This window comes from Rattus rattus, chromosome 1, assembly GCF_011064425.1.
Source record: "Rattus rattus isolate New Zealand chromosome 1, Rrattus_CSIRO_v1, whole genome shotgun sequence".
Lineage (NCBI taxonomy): Eukaryota > Metazoa > Chordata > Mammalia > Rodentia > Muridae > Rattus > Rattus rattus.
The window spans coordinates 96,879,910-96,898,470 of NC_046154.1; the positions used below are offsets into that span (position 1 = coordinate 96,879,910).

General features: G+C 44.3%; 1 protein-coding gene across 3 annotated transcripts in view; it reads right to left on the minus strand.

The window, feature by feature from the left end:
* The window catches only part of Abca1 (ATP binding cassette subfamily A member 1), a 125,496-nt gene that overhangs the window by 56,599 nt on the left and 50,336 nt on the right, over positions 1-18,561 (minus strand). For all 3 annotated transcript variants that reach the window (XM_032903941.1, XM_032903924.1, XM_032903933.1), the window contains 3 exons: positions 14,376-14,497; positions 12,233-12,409; positions 1,297-1,389 (listed from right to left, as the gene is read on the minus strand). In XM_032903941.1, coding sequence (XP_032759832.1) covers positions 1,297-1,389; positions 12,233-12,409; positions 14,376-14,497 — 392 coding nt within the window. The remainder of the gene's footprint in view (positions 1-1,296; positions 1,390-12,232; positions 12,410-14,375; positions 14,498-18,561) is intronic.

Genomic DNA, 18,561 nt, shown 5'->3' on the forward strand with positions numbered 1-18,561 from the left:
GCACAAAGCCCTAGGGAAACAGACAGGAACTCGTAGGGCACTTTCTCTTTCTTCTGTTTGCCCTTTGGCAGAAACCCAACTGGCCCAGTTTCTAAGCCTATCCAAAGGTCACTCACCTCCCTAACAGAGGAACCAATAACAAGCTGACAAAGTCAGTTCCTAAAGGGAGGGCATAAGAGCCAAGCCCCTCTGTCCAACATGGCTGAGCAGAGTTACAATACATGAAACAAACAAACAAAGATGCACAGTGAGGTGTGCATGGTCCCAGGTTTTTCTAAACTTTCCAAATGCATTGCTTGTTCAATGATGAATGTGAAAAACTTTTATTGTCAGAAAAAAAGTTAACTTTTTGATATTCAGAAGGGGAAAAAAGATGTTACAAGCATGGAAAAATGTGTTAAAGGATCAGTTAAAAATAAAGCTGGGCCAGGTCTAGAAAGAAATGAACAGGGGGTTGGAGAGATGGCTCAGCGGTTAAGAGCACTGACTGCTCTTCCAGAGGTCCTGAGTTCAAATCCCAGCAACCATGTGGTGGCTCACAACCATCTGTAATGAGATCCAATGCCCTCTTCTGGTGTCTGAAGACAGTTACAGTGTACTTATGTAATAATAAATAAATCTTTAAAAAAAAAAAAATAAGGCAGGGCCAAGTCTGAGAATGCTTTCCCCATGGATCACTGTATCCCAGCCTGCCTTGCGTTCCACCCATGACCAATAGAGCAGACAGTGGTGGGACTCATGGGTGAACTGTGATGTCAGGAAAATGTCCATTCTGTCATGTGTGACGACATGTAGACCTAAAGGCCAAGTCGGCTCTCGCTCACTAGGAACCACATTCCCAATGGTAAGCCTCTGAGGCCAGATTTCCCAAGGCAAAAAGCAGGGTGAGGAAAGCCAAGGCCCTCTGGTCGGTTAGCAAAGGTGCAATGGCTGAATGGATGGCCTTGTCGTTGAAGAAACAACATGAAGATGTTGCTGTCAAACAAAGTCAGTGTACAGGGTAGGAGGTGGAGTGAGAGAAAGAGAGAGTTCTCCTCACAAATGTGCACGGGGCAGGAGCAGCTCACAGAGAAAGGTCTAGACTAAACTAATTCTCTCTGCGAAATTGATGCACTTTAGCTTCTTCTTCTCCAATGGAGATCAAACCTGATAAATTTTTAAATTACTTGTGCTTCAAAGATTTAGTCTGACGCAGCAGGTAATATTCAAAGTACAAGGACCCTGTTGGCAAAACTCAGAATTAAAGAAAATAGTAGTGGTTAGTCTGTCCACTGTGGCTTAAAAAATACAACTTACCTCTTGGGCCAGCCCCCCTAAGCTGTCAAGCAACGTTGTGGTGGCTTCAGCCAGATGTTGGGTCGGGAGAAGAGACGTGGAGTTTAGTTTTGTCTAGAAAGAGGGGAAAAAAAAAAAAAACCTTTGTCTCTGAGCTCAAATACAAGCTTGAAACCTCTACATAGAAAATAAACAAATAAATCAAAACCATTCCCAATAAATTTTGAAATTATGAAACAAGAAACCAACTTTTAGCCGAAGCAAAGAACACTGGACAATTATTCTAACTGCGTGTGTTTATTTTCTTCAGATAAGGATTTCTCTTTCATGCATGGTTGTAGCAGTACAAATTTAAGGCTAGTGAATAGACAACATATACAAATATCTTACATGGTACAGGTGGACCCAGGTGTGTGTGTGTGTGTGTGTGTGTGTGTGCGTGTGCGTGTGCGTGTGCGTGTGTGTGTGTGTGTCCATGCATATGTGTGCATGTGTGTTCAATAAAATTCTGACCAGAAAGCCCCAACTCTATCAATAGTTCTACAAGACACATGTTTATAGGCATAGCCTGAGAAAAGAGTCTGTGAGGGTTCTAAAGAAACAAACAAACAGACAAGAAAAGATAAAATTCAACGATAACTAAAACAAGAAATGACTTCTCCTTTGCTCTGTTGAGTCAGCAGATTTTCACTATTTTAAAGGCGGGAGACGTAACACCGAACACTGTTCTTGTGTCTGGCGTTAGTCGATACCTTGTATTTACTAATTAATGTATTTGGTTGTTATAATACATAACCTAGCTGCACAGTGAACATGAGAAAATAATTAACATTAGGCCCGAAGGAAAGATAAATTACAGTAGAAAGCCTAAGGAGCGAGGGACAAAACCCCCACCGGCTCTGGAACCAGAATTGCTATGGACAGAATTTCAACAACAGTGCCATGATTAGGAAGAATAAGAAAGAAAATCTCCAGGGGAAAGGCAGCTTTTCTCAGTGTTTCCACAGGTTCTGTTCTATTCCATAGTGTATTGACCACCTCGAGAATCTTAGACCGTTTTGACAGCATTTATCATGTCAAAGACTGCGGAGGTTATAATTGCAGTGAGGTTGTAACAGTGAGTGCTAAAAGTGGACAGGACTAACATAAGGAGCAGCCTCAGAGATGCTCTTCTGTTTGTGTTTTTGGTCGTGTTCTTTATGAACACCACGATCCCAGGGTCGGGCACCATCCTGGGTGCACACTTCTAAGAACATCTGCCTATGAAAGAACTGCAGCTGCTGGACACATGGGTTCTACTGGGAAAGCCTGTGAGTAAGAGCCAAGTCTCAGAGCTCCCATACTCACAGACCTCTCAGGGACCTATGGTCACCCCATAAATGCTCTACTCAGGGACGCCTGTGATTTAACTCAAGGCAAAGGCTCTTCCTTCCAGAGGGAACTCAGGAGCAGAAAACAATGGGCTGCTCTGCTCTCATACTCTCTCTCTCTCTCCCAGTTCACTTTACAAGTAAAGACCGGCCTGAAACTGTGATTTCTCTCAGTCAGGGAAATGCTTACAAACAGAGAGGTCCCAATCAGAAGCAGCAGGAGGTAACCTGGTTTTGTGTTTGGCACGGTCCACCGCTATGAATTCTGAATTAATTTATGATTCAAAATTATAAAGCAAAAATAAATGAGGACAAAACAAAATTTCCGGAGTCACCTCATGTGCATTTCTAAAATCTGAAATGTAGGTGGATACATTTCTCTTTCGAAACCTACAGAACCCAAGGTAAGGTCCCCCGTGCCACCATAACCTCAGCTATTCTGCTGCAGAGTGGAAATACTCCGTGCATCATGAAGTTTCATAAACACTGGGTTGCAGACGCCTACAAAGTCCTTTGAGCAGAGCCTGCCACACAGTAAGCTTCAGGAGCAAAAAAGGCTTTCATCACCCACTTCTTCCTCCATTCCTTCAAAGTAGCTTCCCAGCGCTCAGGAGGACAACCATCCTGCCTCTGCGCCTTGCCCTGTGCCAGTCAGGTCAACAAGACACCAAATGCCTGAGAGAGCCTACCCTTAACAGTATAGTGACCAGTCCGTCCTATGCAGCTTATCCATCTGAATACATTTCCATCTTCGTAAGGAGTGACTGTCCCTCCATCTGTTTTTTTCACTTGGACAGTTTAGCGTAAGCTTATTCCTCCTTGTTTTTCCACAGTTCAAACACTGTTAGCATGAACCTTGCACCTTACCTGCTTAAGCCTTGAGTGTAACTAGCTTTACGTGCAAGCGCAAGGTGACTTCTACCACGAATACTGGAGCTTTGATAAGCAATGTCTTATGAGATGATTTGGCTGTCAATGGTTGAAAGTCTAAGTCTGTTGGCTTAATTGATGCCCTGAGGTCTCAGCCCCTTATTGACTAAACCATCCATATGTAATATGGTATAGCAGTCAATGTCACCGTGAGGATCTTTTTCATTGACAGTTTTTAAAAAACAAAACAAAACAAAGAAAACCTCAGGGTTGGTAAGATGAGGAAGGTGCCTCCTGCCAAGTATATATGACCTGAATCTGACCACCAGGACCTCCATGGTGGAAGGAGAGAACTGATGCCCACAAAGTGACCTCTGACCTCCACACATGTGCCACAGCATGGGAGTGCCACACACAAGCAAATACAATGTAATTTAAAAACAACTTGTGGGGGCTGGGGATTTAGCTCAGCGGTAGAGCGCTTGCCTAGCGAGTGCAAGGCCCTGGGTTCGGTCCCCAGCTCCGGAAAAAAAAAAAACAACTAAAAAAAAAAAACAATGCATAAAAACAACTTGTGAGTAGATGTTCAGTATACTTTAACAATAACAGCGACCTGCAGTTGACACGAAGTGATGCACATAACTCGAATTCAGAATCAAGTCTCCAGCTTGGATTTTCAAGATAGTTTTTGCTCCAGGTCTCAGTGCACTCTTTATTTGGGGCGGGGGTGGACCTTCCAGGATACAGAGAAGCTGCCGGTAGCATCAGCAGAATGAAATGCTTCAAACGACAGATAAGCCATGCAAGACTACTCCTGGCTCAGTTAGTCGTGTTTTCTGTCTCACCTCATTGTTTACAAATAAATTCTCTGTAAGTTAAAGAACTGAAAGAAATATGAAAGCTTAAAACGAACTGGAGAGAATATTAGAAAATATATTTATGAACCTGAGCTCAGGAAGACTATTAAATGAAATAAAAAAAAATGGGTTCAACCAAAAACAAGAAAGTAGTTGTATAAAAACTGCATATCAAAAGGAAACCATAAATGATCTGGAACATTAAGTCAAAGACTAGAATAATGGAATTTTTTTTTACATTAGTATAAAATGGAATGCCAGCGAGCACTCAGTAGAAACCAGTTAGGAAAGCACCGACATTGATTATGCTCCAGGAACACGGAACTTCCTGAGAAAGAACAGGACTCGCTCAGCACGCACGAAATCACAACGCGAACTCCGGAAGCCCATACCAAGCGCTGCTGTTGCTGGTATTTAAACATATACAGTGTAATCTTTAAAAACATGCAACTCCAGAATAGGGCTCGCCTTGGAAGACTACACAGGGTTACACAGGTGGCCGCCGTGGTGTCTGCGATGCTCTTATCTGTGACTACAGTCTGAGGTGAAGGTGGCTGAATGGCAGCTGTAGCCCACGAGTGCTCTTTCTGTCATTCTACCTTTTTTTATGTCCATTTGAAATGTTTTCCAATTTTCTCTTTAACGCAGTACAACTACATATAAAGGGGGAAGGGTGGCCGAGTGGGAGTGAAGGAGAGAGCGCACATCAGGTCTTAAAGGCAGCTTAGCTCACACCTTTCAACATTGCTGGGAGGGAGGTGTTGCTGGTGGCGTCATAGCCTCAGGAATAACTTAGGCTGTGAAACTGGAACACAGAATGCCACCCTTCCATACCTGCAACCCACTGTGGCCCCCTGCTCACACCTCCTCAGGGAAGGCAGAGCTTGCCACAACACTGCTCCTCAAAGCTTCAGCAGCAACACATTTAAGGTGCCCCAAAGGCACAGCTCAGGATTCCTGTTTTTCTCCTGACCAAAAACATCCTCTTGATTATGAATTCAAATTAAGTCTCTATTGCCCACAGGAAGAAAAGTAGTTTCCTGCACGGAATAAAGAAAGGCGTAGAGAAAACAAATGCTTCATTAAAGGACTGTACTTTCTGTATTTAGCCCAGCAGGAATCCGTGTATTGTCTGATATATTTAGATCCTAAGTACTGTAATAGCATAGAATACAAATTCTTGCCTTATTACACAGACTTCCACCCATTTTCTGTAACATGTATATTGTATCAGTACAATATTTCCTAAAAGCCCCCCAGATGACAAAGGCTACTGTCCTCATCCTCTCAGAGTCTAGCAGGTGCCTTCATTTCTTCTATCCTCACTGGCTTAACCGATGCTGTGAGAGACTGAAACATGTTAAAGGTCGAGCATCCTCTTGGCTTTCACTCATGAGCTGGTATTTTACTCAGCATGTCTGCACGTCTTGCACGTTCGTTAGCCTATCTCAGTAGATGTTTCCTTAAAGGGAGGGAGACACATCTCAGAGGGAAGAAATGAGCCAGTGTTATCCTACCTCAAAAGCTACACAAATCCCCGGAAGTGCTGTCTTCCATGCCCCCTCCTCAAGTCACGAACCACTGGACCCTGCCTTGGCTGCCCTTGGTATGTGAATGGCACCCAATGTTCTGACATGAAGCGTACCAGTCTGCCTCTGATATACTTTGTCCACTTTCCCCGCATCTCATCTCTGCTCCTCCAATCAATGTCCCCCATCAGTACATCCAACCCACCCTGTTCCCCTAAACATCGCTTTCACTTCCTGTTCCCCTCCAGACATGCACATACCATATTTTCTTTTAGTAACATTCCCTATTTTGACCTGGCTAACATCCATTGCTTAGGCCTCTAGAATTTTGAGTGCTTCTTTGCAAATGAGTGTTACAAAATGATCCCTGGTACATGCCTGACTTCTCTTTAAAGTCGTGCACTGTGGCAATGGTCTACAATCCCAGCATTTAGGTCTGAAACATGAGGATCACAAATCAAGGCTGATCTGGACTATCTATAAAGATGCTATTATAATGACAATGAAACCACCTTCCCCTAAATGACTTCCCAAAGCAGACGTAACTCTAGCTCCCCACTTATTTTGCCCTAGATTAAGGATTAATAAGCTTTGAACCAGAAGCTGGAGTGATCATTCAGAGCATTGACTGCTCATCCACAGGGCTTGATGCTGGGTTTGGGTCCTAATACCTACATGACAACTCACAACCATGATGTGTAACTCCAGTCCCAGGGGATCCACACCTGGCCTCAAACCAGGCATGCACTTGTGCACATGAAGACATAAAGGCATTTCATAAAGACGAAATAAATAAAATTTGGAAAAAAAAAACAGTTTTAACCTGAAAACAAGTCAGCTATGTACTGTGGACAAGGATGGTCATAACCAGTCAGTCTCTAATATTTCCATGGCATATACGGCCATCCACTCTGAATGGGCCCAACCCAAGTCCAATATTTCCATGACAACAAAGCTTTCCTTTGAGGAACATTGTAGTACTTTTATTAAAACAGGGAATGGTTGACCTCATGTCTAAAGAAGGTATTAGCATATTAAAAATAACTTAAGTTAAATATTAAGTTTCATATTAAATGTGTTTCATGCATTAAAATGTTTCATGTTTATGCTGCTTCTAAATACAGTTCGATGCACTTCTTAGCACAACTTAGGAAAAAAGCAAGCCTTTACCTTAAAAACTACAGCATTTCTCCAGAGCAAACATAGTATAATTAAGGCACACACGTCTGGGCAGAGTTGAGCAGTCATATTAGCAAAACCCTAAATTCACCAATTTATCCCTCAGTCTGTGCAGATGAGTCAACCCTCACGGCATGTCGCTGCACCGATACCAAATGATGAGGGCCACGATGCTCAGAGACAAAGGCACACCGTGCAAACAGCCGGACAGTAAACCAAAGGAAGCTCGTGAAATCTAGTACTTTCCACAAATGTTTGAGTCTTGCAGGCCAAGGGAGAGGCAAAGCAACAATTCTTTCCTACAAAAACCTACATAAAAATTCTCCTCTACAAAAACCTACACAAATGCCATCGACACGTGACATGCTAAAGTTGTTGAGCCCTTAAAAATCATGAACAGGGCTAAGGAGACGGCTCAGTTAAAGTGCTTGTGACAGAAGCATGAGAACTGGAGTTCAGATCCCAGAACCACACAAGTATCAGGTGGGCATGGCAACCTGCCTGTAACCCCAGCCTTGGAAGAGAGGGACGGGGCCCCCCAAGGCAAGCTGTCTAATGAGATGAGTCATACCAACAGACCCTCATTGAACAAAGTGCAAAAGAATGGTTCCCAGCATCTATTTCTTACCTCCATGCACATATATGTATGCCTACACATATACACACATTCCCACCTACATACAAGCATACATATATGCACACACGCATGTGTGTGCACGTGCGTACACACACACACACACGCACACTGCAAATGGGAAAAATGTCACGGAGCAGAAGATAATATCTAGCCTCATCTGTCCTCTGAGTCTTTGTCCACAGAAGTTAAGAACAAGCCCAGATCTTCAAGATAAGGCAGCTCTGCTCGCCCGTTACTCATTTGCACCTTGGAGAGCAGACAGCGCAGCTGTGAGGTCACTAGCCTTGCCGAACCCACGGGCATCCTAACAGAAGAACCAAGTTCTGCTCTGGTGGGAACATGGAGCGTGAGTCACAAGACATTTGAAGAGAGTTGTTCGCTCCACAGAAACAAAACTGTCCCCTTCAGGCAGACAGTATTCTTAGAGGTCAAGGTGACCTAACCACAGTCACGTGAGCGATATCCAAGTATTGTTGACATGAGATACATCTGTGGTCTTGCCCTCAAACGTCAAGAATCAGACACCATTCCCACATTACTGAGACGACAGTGGGCCAGAACCAGAACCGAAATCTATCTAGGGCAAGCCTCACTTCACCCCAGAACCTGGAAAGAAGTCCTTAAACATACCGCCTCCGCCTCTTTTCCCCTTCGACTTATTTACTCACCTTACATCCTGATTGCTGCCCCTCTTCTTCCCAGTCTCTCCCTCAAATAGCCCTCCTCCTATCTCCTTTGAGAGGGTGGAGGTCCCCCTGGGTATCCTCTGACCCTGGCATATCAAGTCTTTGCAGGGCGAGGCGCATGCTGTCCCACTGAGGCCAGACAAGGCAGGGGAACAGAGTCCACAGACGGCCGTTACCGTTGGTCTTCAGAACCCACTAGATTGGAAACTCTGCAGGTCTCACCTGCCTTGCCCAAGAGTGAACTTCAGCGCCTAAACCAAGTACAATGTAGAGAGCGGACATCCAGTAAATAGTTGGATTCTGTAGGATGGATGTTTCAAAAAGAGACGTTCTGCTTCCCACTGCTTACTCTGTGCATGAGAACCCTGAGAAGGTACTGTTTATCATGCAACACAATCATTCTCAGAGCAGGGGTGAGAAAAAAAAAAGCCGAGAGCTAAAGAGGGATCAATAGAAGCCTAGGGCATTAGGGAGGATTTCAAAGAAATAACAAAATAAACTCTCCAACCCAAAGGTACTGTGGCAGGTGCAGTACTCCTAATGATGACCGCGCACTAACTTCTGGGATCTATGACTACATCAACAATGGGGCAAACACACTTTGAAGAGGTAATCATGGACCTCAAAACAAGGAGACCATCCTGAGTTACCTACAAGGGCAAATCTAATGACCCCAGCCCTTAAAAGCACAGAACTTTTTCTACCTCCTGACAGAGGCAAAAGTCAGAGATTTAAACCAGTCCAGGAGCTCAGAGTTGAGAGACACAACACTGCCTCTGAAAGCACAGACCCGTGCCCCTGACTAAAGCCAGGACAGGGACTTCAGGCCTACAAACGGAAGGAACTGAATTCGGCCAAAATCCCAAATGAGCTCAACGGCATGTATATCTGTCTTCAGAGTCTCAAAAAGAAAAAAAAGCCTTCGAACACCTTGACTTCAGCCTAGATGCCCGCCTCCCAAGGTATCCAGACTCCTAAGCTTCAGGACTGAGTGGTTGATAACTGCATTTCATGTTACACTCCTGTGCAGAAGCAACAGAAAAAAACCAAAGCAACACAATCCTGACACTTGGAGCAAACAGCTTGCTCTGGACCACCCTTCTGCTCCATTATCACGACCCTCTCCTACAGTGCAAAGGGAAGAGGAGCCTAGGTGGCGAGGCAGACAGACATCCCCACACAGGCTCCTGCCTATCTCTGGGGAAGATGCAGGAAGGAGCCAAAGAATAGTTCAGAGAAAGCGAAAAGAAAGTTTACCTGCTCCACCCAGCCCATGTGATCAGCCAAATCCACCCTGCTGGGCAGTGACATAACCCAAGTTGTTGCCCGGTGGCCTAAAGCTCCCTGTAAGGGTTAATATCTTAACAATACACTAAGAACACTCAGAATTATCAGCATGTCTATGACCTCTGTTATACGTATCCTAGAGTCAGGGTTCCATAATTCAGTCTGCCCTTGTATTTACTGGAAAAACCACCCTTTTGAGAATCTCAACCAAGTAGGGTTCCTAGAACAATCTGACACACGTCACTGTTCAGCAAGGGAGTTAGCCTGGAGGTTGGTTGGTGAGTTTGGTTAGGGGTTTATGGCCATTTCTGGACCAAAAACTATCATCATGCATTGACACATTGTCCAGGATTTCTTTGTTTATTCTGCTTCTGATTCTCAACACTGAGCTACAAAAGGAAACATCTGCCTCACCATCAACTGTTTTCCAAACGCCATTTCCCTAATCACCTAGAGGAGACCCAGGAGATAGGCACAATGTTTTTTGGCTGAAAATTGGGGAAATTTCCACACCCCAAAAATAAAGGGAAATATTTCATAACATGCCTCTTATGATGAGCCACTTTGGGTATAGAAATGACATATTAACAGAACAGTCTTCTCCCATGATACTGAGTCATGCATCAGGCTGTTGTGCTAAAAGTTTTTGGCACAATTAACTGTCCATCGGTGTGGTGAAGAGCAGAGGTCACACACACACACTGACTATCACAAATTAAAATCTCAGCCGAGTAGCAAGAGAAAAAGAGTGTCCTTATTGTAAACCAAGAATCAGTCCCATCATTCCAATTAAAGCAGTGCTTAATTCAGTAACATCACAGAATGTTTGAAAGACACTCCGTCCCAGAACATTTTCACACAGCGCAATTCTGGTCACTCACTATTGTCTTCCTCCAGAGCCCCCATGTTTTGACTTTACGAGAGAGGGTTCCCAGCAGAAGCAAAGGGGCAGAAACAGAACTCTACTCTCTACACCCAGGAGATGTGCAGGGGGTACACCAAAGCCATCTTAATTAATACCTGTTCATGAACCTGTTAATATGCAAGGCTGTAACAGGATAGGTTGTCACATGGCTGACAGGTTTGAAGGTGTATTTCCATGGTGTTGGAAAGCCTCCCCTTTGGAGGGAGATTTCAAGTGGAAATCTGAGCTGTTAATGGACAGATGATGAGGGCCATGGTGGTATTTTATTTTGATAGTTCAGATACTCTGTGGAAGGGGGGATTTATTGGGTTCTAAACACTGCAGGTGTTCAATGAGTAAACGGGAATGAAATCGAATAAATGCTCACCAGAATCAATTCCTGTCTCTTCTTAAATAACTCATAGTTCCTAAATTTGAAGGACAAGTGTTTACCTCTGTATCTTAAGTGAAGCAAAGCAGCCCCCCTCCAACATGATTTCACTTCACCCCTTTCATGCCATCGTCATGACCTTGACCCCTTTGTGTCTCACAAAATGTCAACAGTCTGCACATATCTGCAGCCACACACTTATCCAACTACGTAGTTCTGCCACTCGGAGCACCACGAACATTTCCAATAGAGAAATTACAGAATAAAGGCAATAACCAGTGGACTCACAGGCCACCGAAGCAAAACCTGAACCAGAATCATCTGCTTTAGGGGTAAGCAAACATTAAGCTTAGCGCAAAGGCTGGCATGTTTGCACTCCACAGAAGCACGTAGAAGAGACTCGTCATTTCGCTGCCACCTACTCTTCACGCAACAGGGGCAGAGTTGAGACACATGCAAGACCGTCTCCATGGTCAGTTCAGAGAGTCCACTCTAAGATGTTTCCAAAACCCACATGATCTAGGCTTGGAAGGCTGATGGAAACCAACCATCTTAGGACCCTGTAGGATGTGTAACTCCCTGTAGTGAAAGCCAGCTTCACAGAGTTCGACGTGATTATAGCACTTCGACAAAGATCTCGGAAAACTCATAGATCTCTTAATTTCTATTTATTTAGAATTTCTATAACGAACCCTGATGATCAATACACCAAGGCTCACTTGCATTCCTCGGTTATGGTTTGTGAGCATGTCTTTCTAATACATTTTTGTCATTGTATGAGCTAATTATCTTTATGCGGTCTTACCCAATCGCAATGTTTTACTATCTAACACAATCTCCCTCTTCTGCTGGTTTTAAAAACACTAATAAGTAGCCATCGCCCCATTAATCATTTCAAGACTTTTTTCTTAAATCTGGCATGGGGGAAATCTTTCTTCAAATGGACTCTTCCTCAGAAATATAATATTTTTAAAAAAGTACATGAAAGATGGGTCTTCTCTAGTTGAAACCGGCACCAGAAACCTTGGGCTTGGCCTCAGCCACACCCAGAACATTCATCTCCAACTAACTCTTGGGAAATAGACTGAAATGTGAAAGAACACCCAGAGTATGACTGGGCTAAATTATATCACCAAGTTCCAGCCAGCCCCGAGTTTCTACAAAAACAAGACATGTTGTCCAGGAAAAGATTTCACATTCTAAAAGCATGAGCACTTGAAGTCCCTGCACAGCGCATGCCCACTCACCATGACTGGCTTCAGGATGTCCATGTTAGAACGCAGCTCACGCTCTGCTGCATCTAGCTTCTCCCTAGGTAGACTGCAAAGGGCAGAAACTTCCAGATCTCCAAGCCGAATGATTTCTTCTAATTTTGATCCATTACACAGACTGGCCAAATGTAACTGGTAGCCTTGCAAAAACACCTGGAAGGGTTTGAGGTGAACAGAGAGGAGAAAAACTTATCAGGTTGCAGAGCTGGGTCCCAGATGCCTTTGTGGGGAGTGTAAAGCTTGGAAGATCTGAAGAAAAACACCACTGCAGTCAGATACGAGGTCAGCCATGTTCCAAAACTGCGTGCTGACTCAATACATCCCACCCTCTCATCCCTTTAGCACAGGGAAATCCTTAAGGCAATTTTTTTTTTCTCAACGTGACTGGAAAGCATGACTCAGCTAATGGAAACCCAGAGTCTAAATCCCTGGGACCTCTAGAGGAAGGTTATCCCAATTCTGGAATGTATGACATTGGACACTGAATTTAGGCTGGTTCATGAAAAGAGTTATACTGTGAATCTGTAGTATAGACACTTGACAAATGCATAACGCTCTGTTTAAGGAATGGCAGAATTAGGAATGTTTTGCTTGACTTGACCCCCAAGAAGAATATGGAAAATCGGCCTCTACCAACTCCCTCGGTAAAGCACTTCTACGTCATCCTTACTTGCTCTTCCTGGAAAACCCATGGGGAAACCTCTCTTTGGCCATACGCTCCTACCTAGCTAGCCTTTCTAGGTTTAAATACCTGAGCCTCACCATCCAGCAGAGAGAAGTCTCTGTAATAATACGAGGCTACCTTTGTTTATGAGGTTGTAGCCCTAGAACAGTACTTTGAATGGATGGATTATTACAATATTACCAACCCTCTATAAGCTTAACTGAACGCAGTCCGTTCTGGTCACAGAGCAGCCCTGTAGAGCAACCCAAGTGACGAACCCAAAGCCTCTCAACACTCATGCAGCTGCGAGAACACTGAAGAGAATCTGTCCTGCCACGTAGTCCACTCAACTGTCACTGACTGCCAGACACTCGAGCATGCTCCTCGCGTACTCTTGCCTTAAGTCCTTTTGGTCGTGCTGTGATGAAGAACCCTGACAACACTGAAACTCTAATTACCATGAAAAGACCTTCCCAGGATGCCTCTTAGTTTAAACCGACGGCATGCAACAGATATGAAATTGGCAGGGGGCAATGGAAATTATGCTAAACACAATGATTTCAAAAGTCTGCTGCCTCTGGCCCACCTCCCAACCACACGATTGGTAAACACAAGGCATATTTTCCCAGTTTCATAAGAGCAAGCAGTAAGCACATTTTTTTTCCTAACTTTAAACATTCCACAGCCATGTGAATCAAAGATCTCTTCAAGCATAAACCCGCCCACTACTTCTGCTTACTGTAAAGTCAAGTCAGAATAGAGCCAAAAGGCAGTGTGGGGTGTGGTGTGTGTGTGTGTGTGTGTGTGTGTGTGTGTGTGTGTGTGTGTGTGTGTGTGTGTGTGTGTGTGTGTGAATGTGTGTGTGTTCTCCTTTCCGACAGAGAATAAAGTTAAGAAAAGCTTTGGGGAAAAAAATGTATATCATGCACTCTGTCCAGGAGTGGTGTAGGAATAAGTGATGTCAGAGAAGTTCTCTAGGACCCTAAGAAGCAAAGCCTATGTAAACACTAATATTACACTTAAAAGTCGAACAAAAGCCCCTTTATGCAGCCCCCTGTCTTTGAAAAGCAGTTCAGTGTTTTTGTTTAATCTTAAATTCCAGTTTAAGACTCCAACCTCTGGCTCTTACTTCAGAACTACATTTCAAAAGAATTCCTAATTCACCTTAATAATAAAAAGAAAATCACCCCTTTGGGAGGAATTCAATCACCATGCCAATGGACAGACACAAAGATCAACTTCCTCACAACATCCTGGCCCTGATGCTGGGTAACACATCCCGCTCGCTGTAGGGTTTGTCTATGGCAACCAGAGCCACGGGTCAAACGAGGTGACACTATACTTCTGAGCCCTGGCCATTTCCTTCACAACGTTTTAAAAGGCAGGACTTTGTCCTTTCCAGGACTTCCAACAGGGTAATAGGCCCCACGAGTTTAGATGACGGTAGCAGCTTACCTTCTGGAGACTGACATCAGCCTGCAGTAGATTGTCCACAGCAGACCTTGGAAGGGACAAACTGTGCTGTAGGAATCCAGAGAAGGTTTCATTGTCCACCAGGAAATCCTGGAGCTTCAAATCTATCGGAAAAAAATGTGTTTTGTTTACAGTGTAATAACTCACGAAAAGAAAAAGAAAAGACTCACCCGCTATGGGGCAGGTGGAGAATAGAATATTGATTGCTTCATTTTAAATGGATGGGTGACCACAGGCTTCTGGCTTACATACACGGAGAAGTGAGTTTCGGGAGCTCCGTCTCAGTGGGAAAGACATGAAAAGATTGCTTTCTGCTGACATGTTGAGCCACACTCAGTGTGTGCTTCCACAGCCTAGCAGCACAGTGGTGTTGTTACACATGTGGCCTTTCCTTGTTCCCGACTGAAAAACCAGCTCTTTAAAATGATCTCATCCATCCTACCTGAGGTTTGTGACGTGAGCCCTGCTGCTCCCGACACCCCAGTGCCGACTCATGTAGCTAGAATTGAAAACACTGAGAGCAGCCTTATTTCCACAAGCCACGGGGGCTAATCTCCCAGATCAGCAGGCAACCGCTCTCAAACTTTTCTGGGGACCAGAAGCGCTTGATGGGTTGCCTCAACTAGACTGCCGGACAGCAGCCATGGAGCATCTGCTTCTGGGGGCTTGAGCAACGTGTGCAGCAGCCGCATGTCTCACAAGCTCCCAGGTGATGCTGATGCTGCCAGCCTGGGACCACACGTCCGAGAATCACAGGGGAGACCTGTGAGCCCATGCACGTGCTTTTAAACAGACACGGTCTCCTCTTGATTCTGAACAAAACATGGGGTGCGGAGGTACAAAGCCCAGTTCCTCCCAACACTGAGAAAAACATGTGAATGTAGGTTTGGAAACCCACCCTTTACTTTGCTAAACGTGGTGACTTCTAAAGGCTTTCCCACTGACTCCCATTAAACAATAAGCTCTCCGACTACATGGAGAAATGGCTTCAATCCAGTGGCATAGACTAGAAACAGCGCTGGCCAAGAATTCAGAATGTTAGTCCCCTGGCTGGCGGCTATGTATGGTGGAACCACTTGAATATTTCCTAGCACCTTCCGGAATCTCGGGCTCCACCAACTGTAAAGCAAAAGGATTCTGAGCAGATGCTGAGTGGGGAGTCTGTCGCGCTGAAACACCGTCATTTCCCTGCGTTACTGTACTGACTATCTTATCTTCCCTCTCTCTTTCCACATTAAACTCCTAATAACCCGAATTCTTTTCTGAAATTAAAACAAACAACCCCCCCAAACAAAACAAACAACAAATAAACAAAGCCCCCAGCTCATCTGTGACCAAATGGCTGACCACTAGAGGGCAAACTTCACAAACCCAAATCAATTCCCCCGGAGAGGGGTTCCATCTGAAAACAAGACTACAGTTTGCACTGATGAAACAGCTTATTCTGGGGTCTAAAAGGGTCTCCCTTCGTGGAGACAAACAGCCCACGCAGATTCTCAATAGCTACAAATGATGCGGGCATCGTTGTCATTGAGCAAACCTCAGTAATTCTGAGTGGAGCAGATAAAAAGTGATTTCTTCTCAACGCCGATGTGGTTTTTTCCTAGGGTTCCTCATAACATCACAAAGCTGACCCGAGGCCTGTCAATGTCCCTCCTTGAAATCAGCACTCAGCAAGCCGTCTCTCATCTGCCTGGTGTTTCCGTTGTACAAGACCCCATACTGGTACTGAACTCAATTCTTCAGTCGCCAAGCCACAGAGCACTAATACTCAGAAAGCACCCAGAAACTAGTCTCTGAGTGTCTTCCCCTTCAGATTAGAACCAGGGGTTCTAAGGCAGGCCACCCAGAATTCTTCATTTTAATAAGAATCTGCCGCATTTCCAGTGCAGTGGGGTCCATACATTATGAAACATTATTTTACTTAAATATAGCCTACATTCAATGCTTCTTATACAAATACAGAATATGCCTTTTATCTTAGTGTTCCAAAGCCTGACAGAGAATTACTGCTCAGGCAATGACACATGACTAAATGCTAGATGAGACTACCAGAAAGATTGCAGAAGGATCTTTTAGATTAGTGGGTCCAAGAAGAGGCCCAGGATGTCAAGACCATCCATCCCTAGGCTATAGCCCAGGAGTAAATAAGAACCTTGAACACTAGAAGTGTCTTCCCAAAGATAACATCCAGAACATCCCAGCATTCCCGTGGTGGAGGGTGGGGTGAAGGAAGGAAGGCAGGCAGAAGGCTTTAGCTGAGGCTTGAGGTCAAAAGGCAGGCATGCTTATAAATAAGTTATGTATGTGTATGTGCATATATATTGATATATGCATATCAAAAGTAGAGCTGGGGAATACAAATCATTCAGTAGAGCACTCTTTCAGCATGGGCAATGTCCTGTAAAATGCGCACGCGCACACACACACACACCATACTGGGAATACAAATCCTGAGTTTTGTATCCATGTATTTCCAAGTTTGTTTCACCTACTTAAACTTCTATGACCTTACCTATAAGATGAGGGTCAAAAGAGGTCTCTGTGAACCCTCTATAGAATAGAAAAAATCTATGACCTAACACCTGAATCAACTGGTTGAACACAAATTCCCCCCTAAGCAAAGCCACAGCAGTACATGGCATCCCACTTAGGAACTTCAGAACAGCTCGTTCCCTCAGGGCAGCAGAAGGCAGAAGTGTGGGAGGTTGACCCAGGCTGCACTCTGAATGGACCTGGGTCACCCAGCCAACACTCTGGAGACCAAAAAATGTGCTTAGCATGTTTACATGATGCTTCTGTTATGTCAACAGACTCTGCAGATAAAAACAGCTGGATGGGATCAAACGCCAACTGCCTATCCCCAGGATGAGACACAGAAACCAAACAAGCTGGTTAAACAGGCAACAGCCCTTAGCAGTGTGCATGGTGTGGCAGACAGTGGATGGGGACAATGCAGGGAAGGCCAAAGACGCTTGGCTACAAGCAACTTACAGTCTGGTCATGTGGACATACACGCACTATCTTCTGCTGTCCTATCACCATTGACAGCTGCAACTCATGCACACACAGGAAGGCAAAATCGTGTGGCATGATAGTTCTCAACCTTGCATGCTGCCAGGCCCACTTGGGAGTTTTTGAAAGGTCCCAGAGCCCAGGCCATGCCCCAGAACAATGAACCAGACCTGCTAGGGATAGGAATTGGGTCTTGGGAATTAAAAAAGAATTCCGACCACGTTCGAAAAATAGGTGGTCGTGGTAATCCATACCTGTAATGTCAGTAGTCAGGAGGCATAGGCAGGAGACTGCAAACTAGAGGGTAGTCTGAGCTACAGAGTAAGTTCCACACCCATGCTTACACAGAGAGATCAAGCCTCAAAACAAAATTATACAGGCAAAAAGAAGTTTGGAACCATAAAACCTAAATTGTAATACTGTATCTTGCTATAAATTAGCTGTGTGGCCATACGTTGCCACTATACCTTAGAGAGGCCAAGCTTTACCAATAAAGGAAGAGATCAGCATTTACCTTTTGAAGTCTTGAGGATAAGAGACGCTTTCATAAACTTGACCAATGAGCAGCTGTCTAGTGACAAATGCTTATTAAATGGTAATATATTAATTGCCATTAAAATGGCTGTTTCACTGTACTATATAGCAATATGCAGGGGAAAAAAAAGAGAAAACAGAACTTCCCTCAAAGGGTTTTCTTGGTTATCATGAAGAGGCAAGCCAAGTACAGAAAGCAGAAGAAAGGATAAGAAAGCCAAAGAAAGACAGAAGCAGTTTGAAGAGGATGAAATTTATCTGCAAAAATTTATCTCATTATCATGCGGGAAATCAGGCTACAGTTCTAGAAAAGACCACAAATCAACCACACCTAGTATTTAGTGGGGTGAGGACAACCCCTCTCATGACAGAAGGCACCCAGCAATCCTGTACTCACAGGGCTATATACACAATAAATTCTCAGCATAACCTCCATGAATACAGAAATAGAACAAATTCCACAACCTAGATTTGAGGTATAGGAGGGCAAAGGGAAAGAGAAGGAAGTGATGTAAAGACAGACCGAGTGGTCTTGTCCTTGCTGGTCTTTGTGTTCAGGATGCAGCTAGCTGTGTAGAAGAGTACAAACAATGAACCAAGCCAGATGACTGAAACAGCT